The 12,202-nt window shown below is 36.2% G+C and overlaps 1 protein-coding gene across 1 annotated transcript; it reads right to left on the bottom strand.

The window, feature by feature from the left end:
• Positions 1 to 5,209: 5,209 nt before the first annotated feature.
• Positions 5,210 to 10,868, bottom strand: LOC115413461 (immunoglobulin lambda-1 light chain-like). Its single transcript, XM_030126322.1, has 5 exons — positions 10,635 to 10,868; positions 10,218 to 10,543; positions 9,530 to 9,581; positions 7,283 to 7,591; positions 5,210 to 7,182 (listed from the first exon to the last, which is right to left on the bottom strand). Exons 1-5 carry the CDS (start codon positions 10,675 to 10,677, stop codon positions 6,971 to 6,973), a joined length of 942 nt encoding a protein of 313 aa, XP_029982182.1. The 5' UTR covers positions 10,678 to 10,868; the 3' UTR covers positions 5,210 to 6,970.
• Positions 10,869 to 12,202: the final 1,334 nt, after the last annotated feature.

The following is a 12,202-nucleotide window of genomic DNA, read 5'->3' as shown; positions in this document are numbered from 1 at the left end:
ACCTATCAGTGCATGTGTTTGGATGGTGGGAGGAGCCAGAGTACCAGAGAGAACCCACGCAGACATGGGGAAAACATGCAAACTCCACACAGAAAGGACCCACCCCCATCAGCTGGTGCTGGAATCGAACCCAGAACCTTCTGTCTGTGAGGCACCAGTGCTAACCACTGCACCACCGTGTCGACCACTTCATTCTCATAACATTGTGATTCTTTATGTATTTGACTTTATTCTCATAAAATTACAGGTTTTATATCGATATTTTAGGACTTTATACTCATAGTGACAAGTGTTTTTATTTTCTCATGTGGTCCTAATAGTCCGTCGTAGCTTTATTCTCCAGTTCCCCCGTATTTGAAAAACTGGGTTAGCCTCAGTTTCAGTTAGTTTACTAATCATGTAGGAGCACAAGGTTCAGAATCACAAAATGAAGACAAAAACCATGAAAGATCTGATTATGAAACCAAGAGCTTTACTAAGAAGTAACGTTAGCCAAAACAATAGGTCATTTAAGGTCTGATTGGACCCAAAAATACAGCATAAATGAATGTTAGCTGACACCAAACAGGATCCACAGATCTAGGTTTGGTTTCCTGGATTTGTGGATCCATCTACTTCTCTTTTCTTTGTCTTTCAGTGTCTGTAAAACGATAGCTCCCACTGCTTTAAGAACCTGTTCATACAATCAATCTCATAACAGCTCTTCCCCATTTTTTAATAAATATTGTTCTTCAGTTTAGACAGTATTGAAGCCAACGCTGACACTCATCTCCCTCTTTCTGCCACTCAGTGGGAGGAACCGCCGTGACTTCCACTGGTGGTGACGTCACGTGCATACCCACTATTGTCACTTGTGGTTAGACGTCGCAAATACTGTATCCATAACAAAGTAAAAGAAATTCATTTCAAAATTCTTCACAAGATATATCCTGTCAACACTTTCATTTCAAAATTCAAGTATGTGGATAACTGCTGTGTTTTTTGTGGACATGCTGATGAAACTTTAAACCATTTGTTTTTGGAATGTAATATCACAAAGCAATTTTGGTCTAACCTGTGTTCTCATATCTTCATCCAAGTTAACATGTCATACTGTTTTTCCCTGAAAGATGTTATATGTTATGAAATGTGAATATGAAAATAAGGACAAATTTCTCCAATATTTAGTTTGTTTTTTTATTTTATTGGGTAAATATTTTATTCATAAACAAAAATTTTCAGCCTCCAAACCAACCTTCCCTCATTTTTTAATTGAATTTAATTCACTTCACAAATCATTAACCCTTGTTAATAATAATAATAAAAAAAAGACATTCCTTGATAGTTATGATAAGTTATTTAATGTTTCTTCTGACATTTGATGAAATTTTAGGTGAGAAATTATGTATGTATGTATGTATGTATTATTTTTTTGTATATGAATTATTGAAAATGTATTTCATGCATATATTGATTTTATGATTGTATTTTGTTTTTATATGTGTATTCTCTTCTATGAATTGTGTTATATGTTAAATGTTTGACAAAGTTTGTAAATTGATATTTAAATAAAGTAAAAAAAAAAAAAAAAAAAAAAAAATTCAAATCAATTACAAATTCAGAATAACAGATCTCCAAACTTTTTGGAACAACATTGAAAATTTGAAAAAGAAAAACAATAAACTAATTGAAACAATTAAAATACAAAAAAAAAAAAAAAAAAAAGAAGTGATTAGACGTCGCCATCTTGTGATCAGATTATGAACTGTAGTGAAAGTAACAAGATGGCGGCCGGAAGCAGAAGTTTAACAAAGGAAAGTTATTAAAAATCAGCTAAAACTTAATTAGAACGGTTTTATTTGATGTCAATTTGCGCCGAAAGTATCATAATCTACAACAGTCTCACCCCCATTAAGACATAAGTATTGAAAATCTTTTTTATAACGAAAATAAATGTAGAAAATGAAAAACTTTAAAGGCTGTTTGGTTGAATGTGTCATTAAGATCCTGTTCAAATGTTCATATTCTATTAGTTCAGAACTAACATCAGAACATTATTTTAGTTCAATCCCAACAAAGGAACTACCATCTGCCTCTCAGACAGGAAAAAGTGCTTTTAGGATGCTTCAAATAACCATTATTTAATAAAACAGTGTTAAATAATAATAAATAAGATATAAACAATAAAGAAAACCAAAAAACTAAAATGAACCTCCGCCATATCTGCATTTGAATAAACACCTAAAAATATCCATACAGTACTTTTTAATATCGATACAGTTTGTGAAATGAAATATTGCGATATATTGCAGAACCAATATTTTGGAACAGCCCTAGTTCTGATCATGAACATTTACATGATCAGTAAATTTAATATAGAAAATACCTGATCTGTAATCTATAGTTTGGTCTTATTTAACTTAATTAGTGACTGTATTGTAAACAATACATAAATAATTTTGATTCTCTTATTTTTTATTTATTTATTTATTTGTTTACCTGTTGTGGTTTCCCTTCAGGCCAAAGTGCAGGAGGATGAGTCTGGGTTCAGCGTCACCCTGCGGTCCGACGCCGTGGCGCCGTTCGTCTGGCTCGACGTGGGAAACATCGCGGGACGCTTCAGCTCTAACGGCTTCCTGATGGTGAGCGCAGACAGGACGGTGGGGTTCACGCCGTGGCGTCCCACCAGCGTGTCCCAGCTGTCCACGTCTCTGAGCGTCACGTCTTTATGGGACGTTTACTGACCCCCCCCCCTCAGCTTCATGCAGATGTGTTTGAACGTCTCATGGGAGTCGATACTTTGGACCAGTTCTGCCCCGGCTGACACGTCTGCATCGTCTCAGACTGTCCTCTGAAGAGAACGCTGACGTGACCTTTAACCCTGGTTGAACGCACACATACATGTCAGATTATGAGGAGATTAAAGAGGGTTTTCTTCCTGCCTGGGCGCTGGACCACAAGAAAACACACATGGAATAGGAATCCATGTGTCAGATCATGTTATTTACACACTGAGAATAGTTTTTATGTGATTTTTGTGATATGTTAAAAATTTTATCAATATATTCTTTAAAAAAAAAAAAAAGACCATTACTTCTCAGCCACTAGTGGGCACTGGTGACCACTGAAATAAAGTTTTAAAACATGCTGAAACAACTTATTATGTGTCATTTGGCAACTTAGAATATTTTTTAAGTGAATTTGAGTCCATGTCTGAAATGACCTTTTTTAGGAGTACATAGTATAGCTTTAGTACTCGGCCACAGGAGGGCGCTGATGACCATTGAAATAAAAGCTGAACAACCTAAAAAAACATAGAAAGGCTTATTAAACATTTTTTAATAGTTTTTTTGTGAATTTTGTGATATGATGAAAATGATCTTTTTTTGGAGTACATACAGCCTTACTAGCCTTACTACTCAGCCACTAGAGGGCACTGGTGACCATTGATATTTAATTTTAAAACATTCTGAAATAACTTGGAAAGAGTAATTGTGCAATTTTGAACAGTATTTAGTGAATTTGTGGACTGGTTTAAAACCATCCTTTTTGGAGTAGAAGTTAGAAGTTAGAAGTGTCCTTGGAACCTGGAGGGCACTGGTGACCTTTGAAACATCCGGAAATGACGTGGAAACAGTTATTTAGAAATTTAGAAGAGCTTTTATGTGAGTTTTGTGACATGTTAAAATGATTATTTTTGGAGCACATACTAAAGCCTTATTAATCGGCCACTGGAGGGCGCTGTTGACCATTAAAATAAAGGTTTGAAACGTTCTTAAACACATCAGGGAACACCCAAGTATGGTTTAGAATAATTTCAGACACGTTTAAGGCATTGTTGCCCCTCCCCCATCTATCTTCATCAAAATACAATGAAAGAAGTGTGTTCAGATCATCTTCCAAGATCTTTGTCCTGCTGCTCCTGGGATTCCCGGTGAAAATTCCCAAATTTGGAAGCTGATATTGACGTGAAAGTTTGCTTCACAAGTTTGGTTTTAGAGCTTGTAGTTCAGTTTTTGTTTGGACAAACACACACAGACACTGACCTCAGAACATCTGATCGAAGACTCAACCCGTCGTCTCCAGGTGGAAAGGCCTCGTCTTTCACCACTGGACCGTCTTCAGCGCTGATGGAAACAGAGAAGAGGAATCAGACCAACGTCCAGCTGACACAAACAGACTCAAACAGGAAACAAACATGTGATCGTGTCTGTCAGAGACTCAGTGGAGTTCAACCCTCCATAGAAATACAGTCCAATGCACAGCTCTGTCTGTCTGTGAAACACCAACAGCATGAAAAGAATGCAGACAAAAGTCCAGTTGTGTCAGTGATTTGAATTATTACATCTGTTTAGAAAACATTAAACCAAGAAAAACATTCAGATTCTCTGAGCCTTAATCCTAAATTATACTGAAATGTTTAATATTTTCATTAAACTTTCATTATAATGTGAATTACAGACTCAGCTCAACAGGTTTTTCTGGTTAAACTGGACTGTGGTCTGTTTATTGTCATTTTATCAATATTCTGCCTGTTATTAAATGTTTTGTGTCGATCTTTGTGGGTCCACTATGATCCTTTTCATGTTATTCACATTTTTTAAAGGATAGTTAGCAGATGTAAATATTTTCACAATATAATTTTACTTTTTTTTAGTCTAAAACAAAGAGAACATTTTGGAGTTGACATTATTTATAAGTTATTCTATTCTCATTTTACTGGTCTGACCCACTTTAGATCACATTGGTCTGGGTTGACTTTGACAGCCCTGGTTTAGTCGATGAACTCTGTGGAAAGACGTGTTTGTGTCAAAGTGCGTAGGAGGAGGTAGTTGATCAGATCTGAATGTGTTCTCTGTGGTCATTAGACAGTTGACAGAGAATCAACACTTCCTGTGTTCAACAGCCTCCACATTCACACCAGATTAAACCTCCATAGAAATACAGTCCAATGCACAGCTCTGTCTGTCTGTTAAACACCAACAGCATGAAAAGAATGCAGACAAAAGTCCAGTTGTGTCAGTGATTTGAATTATTACATCTGTTTAGAAAACATTAAACCAAGAAAAACATTTAGATTCTCTGAGCCTTAATCCTAAATTATACTGAAATGTTTAATATTTTCATTAAACTTTCATTATAATGTGAATTACAGACTCAGCTCAACAGGTTTTCATTTAGAGACAGAAACAAAAAACACTGAATCGAACATGTCGGCCTCATGTTTGATCAAAGGTTGGTTTATTTATTTGTACAAACAGAATCACAGCCTCTTCATGTCACATTATTTCACCACGTTAACAATAAAAATATTAAACATCACTAAGTCATTCACTAACACAGTCTGTTCATTTACTGACTATTAATGACTATTAAAAATATAATGGACAAGTTTATGAAAAAGACTTAATAATAAAATTATATTAGACTGAACAATAATAGAAATAATGTAATAAATGTAACTGTATTTATCCAATGCTTTCTTTACTTACTTTTATGAGAATAAACAACAGTGTCGTCGGCGTAAAGATTTACCTCAACTGGTCTGATATTAAGACTTTTATGTCAGATTTGATTCATAATAGACAGAATATTTTCAACCTGATCCTCAGTGTCGATATGAAATCAATACATATGAGACAGAAAATAAACCATTTAACCACTGACAGAGTTTCTAATCAACATGTTCACTCTGGAACTCATAAACAACAGTTGAAACTGTCGACTCTGCTTAAATAATGGTTGGAAAAATGTCTTAATTTCTAATTAAAAATGTCTTAGTTTCTAATTAATTAACAGTCTCAGTTTAATCTCAGTTTATTGACATTTGACAGAAAAAAAAACAACTCAAATTATTAATTTAAAGCACAGAAATCCATGTGAATGAATGAGACATAAAACACTGGTTTCAGTCATGACAGATAAAGAGTATTTATGGCAAATTTATGGGCAATAATTCAAATAAAATGCACTATATGAAAAAGTGAAATTATGCAAATGCATAAAATAAATGTGAATATTAATTATAGAATATATCATCTGGAGACCCAGCAATACATTTTTGTCTTCTGTAGGGGACAAGAGTTATACAAAGACAGAGTTATATAAAATACACAAAACACTGTCCACTGCAAAAAATATTTCATAAAAAAAAATTTAAAAGTCAGAAAAACCATTACATTATGCTGTTTTTACAATTATTTAATGTAAAAAAGCCAAAGTTTTGGTTTCCTTGGTCTCAGGAGGATATTAATATTAGAAAAATGAAAAGTGAAAAATTCTATGTTATCATGTATCAGAGCTGAGACACAAATAGACATCACGTGCCCGCACTTGAAAACCCTCGGCCTTCAGTCCACGCCACAGTTTTTGCGCATACGGACAGACGGACGACGAACGGATACAATATATATACAGGGTGTCCCAAAAAAACTGACATCATTTAAGATGTCCATATCGGAGTGAGTACACGGTCAGGAGAAATGATACTGAATAGGATTTATTGTGGACATAAAATGTTTTATTCTACAAATTTCAAATGAAAAATTCTGGGGGATGGTAATTTTATAATGTTCCAAAGTTATTACAGATGTTCAACATGAACGCCGTTTGTGACGCAGCACACATCAAGTCGGTTCTGGAGTTTGTTTTTTCCGACACAAACAGCCTTCCTCTTGAAACTTCTAATGCCACGTCCAAATCTGCTTTCCTGTTGTCGCTTGTTTATGAAATTTTCTACCAAATTCACATCACACATTCACATTTGACTGAGTTTGGGCGTACTTCAACTCACAGAAGGCCTTTTCTGCTGCAGTAAACGGCATGTCTGTTCATGAAAGCAGAACAATCAAAATGATGACACTTTTTTGAGCAAAAAGAGCAAAGAAAGTTTAAACAAATTATTAGATGATGAAATGTTGTCAGATGTTTTGGGACACCCTGCACATATATGTATATATATTTCCATGGTTGTGTGGAGCAGGTGGATGTTCTACATTAGACTCCTTACACAGAGTCCACAGCAGTAAAGCAGACTCTTCATTATCAGAACTGAGTAAAACAGACAAGACAGACGCTGGGAGTCCCAGGGCTGGACAGGAGGACCAGGAGGACCAGGAGGACCAGGAGGACCAGGAGGAACAGGAGGACCAGGAGGAGCAGGAGTCGGTGGGACTGTCGGGGTTGGTGGAAGAGCTGGAACCTCTGAAACACAAATCAGATCTGTGTCAGTGCTTCTGTCATGCTTCGTCTGAACACACCTGAAGCTGAAACACAGCTGAAGCCAGTCCAGAGCCTTCATCACCTTGTTGGGTCTGGGCCATCACCATCCCCCCCTCGTGCTGGACCGTGCACCAGTATTTATCTGAGCTGTGGTGGTTGTGATGGACGGTCCTGATGGCGGTTCTGCGTCCAGACTCTTGGACCTCCAGCTGTTCTCCCTCAGCGTCGGGCAGATCCTCCAGAGCTCCGTTGCCCTTCTGTCTTTTCCAGGAGAACCGGACCTCAGGAGGAAACATGCCTGAGGCCACACACAGCAGGGAGGTCTTCCCGTCCAGGTGGGCTGTGGACGCCGCCTGGTACACGTCCACCACGGGCCTCAGCGGCCGATCACCTGAAGGTGGACACGTGGACACGGTGAGCAACGGCCGACAGCTGTGCACTGCACTGAGTCTGATGTGAAAGTGACTGAACTATAGAACGACCCCAGGAGATTCAGCAGCACTAGAACTGACTGCACACACACTGATGTGAGCATCCAGTAATGAAAGCATTCAGCAGCACAAACAGAAGATGACCCTGGGTCTGAGTCCTCACACAGTCACTGACAGACCAGGAGGGAATATGAAGAGGAACAGCAGGGAAAGCAACAATAAACACATGTCATTATGAATGAGAGCAGCAGGACGGGACCCACACTGACACAAACAAACCCCCTCAAATCTACCAGTACTTCTGTTTTTAACCCATAAACACACACACACACTTTTGTGTTCATTTACAACTGAGTTTTTATCGACATTTAACCTCTCCCAAGTCATTTATCACAGTTTATTAGAATATTATCCTCTGTGTTTTGTGTTTTTCAGTGTAAATCATGGATTTTCTTACAATTAATTCACTGATAATGTAATTTTTTTTTATAGCTCAGAATAAATTCAAAGATTATTTTTATTATTATTATTATTATTATTATTATTATTATTATTATTATTATTATTGTTATTATTATTATTATTATTATTATTATTATTATTATTATTATTATTATTATTAATGCTTCCATACTTATGTTACTTGTAACAATAAGTGAGTAATAACTACTATTATCACTTTATTATAATTATTATTATCCTGTTATTATTAAAGTATATATATATAATATAATTATTAATTTATTATGTGTAATTACCTGTTATTCACTACTGTTTTTATAGTTGCTGTTATTATTGTATTATTACTTTTTTCTTTCCTTTGTTTTGTAATATTTCTTATATGTGTACATTCGTTGTTCTGCTGCTACTGGAACCTTCATTTCCTGAGGGATCAATACATTTCTGATCTAATCGAATCTAAACAAAGAAAACTGAAGAAAATCGACTTTTTCAGTCCAGTCTGTCATTAACTGAACATGACGTAAAACACCCAGAGTTTATTAAACCCTTGGAAATAAATCTACTGGATGTGAACAAAGCTTCATTGGGACATGATTATTTATAAATATGAGTATGTATTCACTTTAAAATTAAATATAATAATTGTTTTATATAATTTTTTTTACATGTGTTTGGTCAAAAGGTTCTAGAACTTTAAAGAAAATATAAGAACACGATGCATCTGGAAAATCTACATAAAGGCCAGTACATCTGTTGAACTGCTTTAGGTTATTTATTCATTTATGTATTTGCCAAATTTATATCATGTTAAATGAATTTATAATTAAGGTTTGTTGTCATGTATAAATAACAGTATCATCATCGTACAGGTTTACTGTCCACAGTGTCAACGTGGACAAGATGAGTCATGGAATTTATTATTTTTATTCCATAAAATATTTTTCCTTTTCCATTTAATTTTACAGGTTTCAGTGACTTGTACGACACTTTTTCTAATGCAAACTAATTACAGGTGAAGTCGTTCTAGTCATCTGATCATTAGGATCAATAATAATATAAACCTTTAAAAATACCTTTTACATATGATTTAATGTATTTTTCACATCGTGTATAAGATGTTTTTTTTAGTTTTTTCTGAATGACTCAGATGATTGAACATCACTAATATCACTTTTTTCAAAATATAAAAATACACACTTTGGTTTTTAATAAAGAATAATTTCTGTTGAAGAGAAATAGTTTTAAATATAAATTCAGTCATAATTAAACTGTATTTATTATTGAAATTATATTTATATTATTTATTTATTTACTCATGAATAGTTATCAACTTACATTAATAATAAAAACATATAAAACCTGAAGCAGCAGAAACTGACTTTAAACACATTTGACATATTTACAACTAAAAATGATATTAAATGTTTTTTTCTTACCTGTTACGTACAGTTTAGTCCCAGAACCAAAGATCATGTACCACAGTGAAATCTGTTGGTACAAAAACCTGTGGGCTCCACCACCGTGGGCTGACGTGGACTAACCGTGTCCAGATGATGAACCAGGATCAGGTTCCAGATCCATGATGTGTTTGTCTCATGTCCACGTCAACAGGACGGTTTTGTCTTTGTCTTTTCTGCATCAGTTTGACTCTGTGGATGAACGTGGTTCAGGTCCTCAGTCCTTTAGTCCACATGGACTGGATCTGGACCCACTGATGGATGGATTCACATTCATGGTCTCCAGAGGATTCACTTCACATCCTCACATTTGAACTGTGGACAAACACAGCAGTAGTTTTCATTGTCTGTCCATTTTCATGGGTCCAACTCTGAGTCCAACATTGGTCCGTGTCCATGACTCTTCAGGTTTATCCTGTTTGTCCTTTGGACTCGGACTTTTATGCTCCGTTTTTTCCAACATTAAACCTGTTAAAATGTGTCAAATCTGCTTCATAATATGAAATCTATGGGATTCAAACTGTTCTCAGATCAGTTAGTTTGTGTCTGAGATGGAGCTGAACTATGGGATGGTTGCCGTGGTTTCCTGTTCTGTTCCTGTCACTAACGCTGGTTGATGTTTCTTCATCTGGAAGTTTTTGTACAGACTTCAGGCGTCTTTTATCACTGTGGTTCCTGACTTCCAACAGGCGCAGTAGTACGAGGCTGAATGAGAGGGTTTAACTGTCTGGATCTGCAGCTCAAAACCTTTACCTTTATTTACAGATGAGAAATCATCTTTCTGAGGATGATTGTAACCTTTATCTAAGTTACCATTAGTTTTATCAATATCCAGAATCAGTTTAAATGTTTCTGTGTCTTTCTTCTGGTACCAGTAAATATGATCCGTGTCACACGTCACAGTTCCCCCACAGATGAAGGAGACTTGTTGACCGACTCTCCTGGTCAGTGTTACATCCTCCTGAATCAGCTGTGTTGCCGTGGCGACCAGTGCTGTAGACAAACAGAGGCGTGGATGAAGGTTAGTGTGGCTGCGTCTGTGCAGGTAGAGTGTTGTGGCTCCTGATTGGCTGGAAACACTCACCTGAACACAGACAGCACAGAGCAGCCGGCGGCAGCAGAAGCATTTTGTGGCGTTTCCTCTGGTGAACCTGAGCCGAAGCGGCGTCTGCTGCAGCTGAGGACAAACCAGGACGAGCTGTGACATCAGACCAAGGCCACCTGCTTTCTAACAGCTCCTACGACCTCCCATCAGCCCCTGCGGCTCGGCCGAAACCCTGGTGCGGTTTGACAGAGGGGAGGAGGCGGGGCCGAGGGGCGGCAGTTACCATAGAGACGGAGGAGCACATCCTGTGTGCTGGCGGACGTTCACAGGTGTTGATGTGAGAACACAAACTGTGGTTTAACAGTGAAAATGATGCACAGACACTGGGATTCACACATCACTGACACTGTGTTCACAGCTGGTCAGGACTGCACTGAGTCTGCACTGGCCTTTCCCACAATCCTCTGCTGCTGTCAGCTGATTCAGTTGAAGGTTTCTCCACGTTGGTTGGAATCTGAACGCAGCTTCAGTAAATCTGGGTCACCATGAAGCACAAACACACAAACACAATCCCATTCAGATGAATTCACTGCCACTGGTTTGTGTTGTTTGTGGAACGACTGAGAGAAAAAGACTCAAGTAGAAACACACAAAGCTCCGCCCACTTTGACCACATGTTCACTTTAGTTCACATCAGTCCGTCATTTAGTTTGGAAACATCGGACAAACTTTTACTGAACCTTCATATATAATATTACAGAAATATTCATGTAAAAATAGGATGAATCCTGAATATGTTCAATGTTTCATATGATCCAAGTCTGCATGAACACAACATTGAATCTACACAACATTCATTATAAAACACAACATGTAAATAAAGTAGGTTTAACACAAACTTAAGTCAAAGTTGAACGTTTTCAACCTGCGTTTTTTTCCATTTTATGTCTGATAATATTTTCACGTAAAACATGAGATTCGCTTTTTCAAATAAGATTGAATCCAAAATATTACAGTGAACAAAAACATGTAAATCTGTTCATGTTATTCCAACCCAAGTCCATCTGTTTCATAAATAATATATTTATTGTTTAATACATTAATCAAATGTCAGATATAGGCTTAATTATTTTACTGTTTTCATCTGAAACAGAAAAAAAAGCTGTTAGTTTGTTTTGTTTTTTTGGAAAAAACTCAATTTCCAAACTGAACAGAATTAGTTTCTAAATAAATGTTTAATAAACTCGTTAATATCTTTAATCTGGTTTTGTCTGTTAATCATTTATTAAAAATTAAACATCCCTCATTTATTATTTTTTATTTCATTGTTTTTCGTTTCAACTTCTACATTTAGTTATAATTTTTGACTTTACATAGCGGTGTATCTTTTCATAAATAATATGATAATTTTTATGTAAAATCTAAATATATTCCGTCATGTCTTCTTCTGAATGTTTTCAGATCACTTTATTGTCATTCAGGCAAATTATATCAAAGACACACTGCAGAACGAATGACGATGCAGGGTCAACACTAAAAACACAGAGAGTTGAAAAACACCTGCCATAAAATAAATTAGAAAATACTGATGAGGTAGTGGAATAAAT

Source organism: Sphaeramia orbicularis, chromosome 22 (assembly GCF_902148855.1).
Source record: "Sphaeramia orbicularis chromosome 22, fSphaOr1.1, whole genome shotgun sequence".
Lineage (NCBI taxonomy): Eukaryota > Metazoa > Chordata > Actinopteri > Kurtiformes > Apogonidae > Sphaeramia > Sphaeramia orbicularis.
Note: the sequence above shows the minus strand (reverse complement) of the source record. Positions and strands in the feature narration are given on the sequence as shown.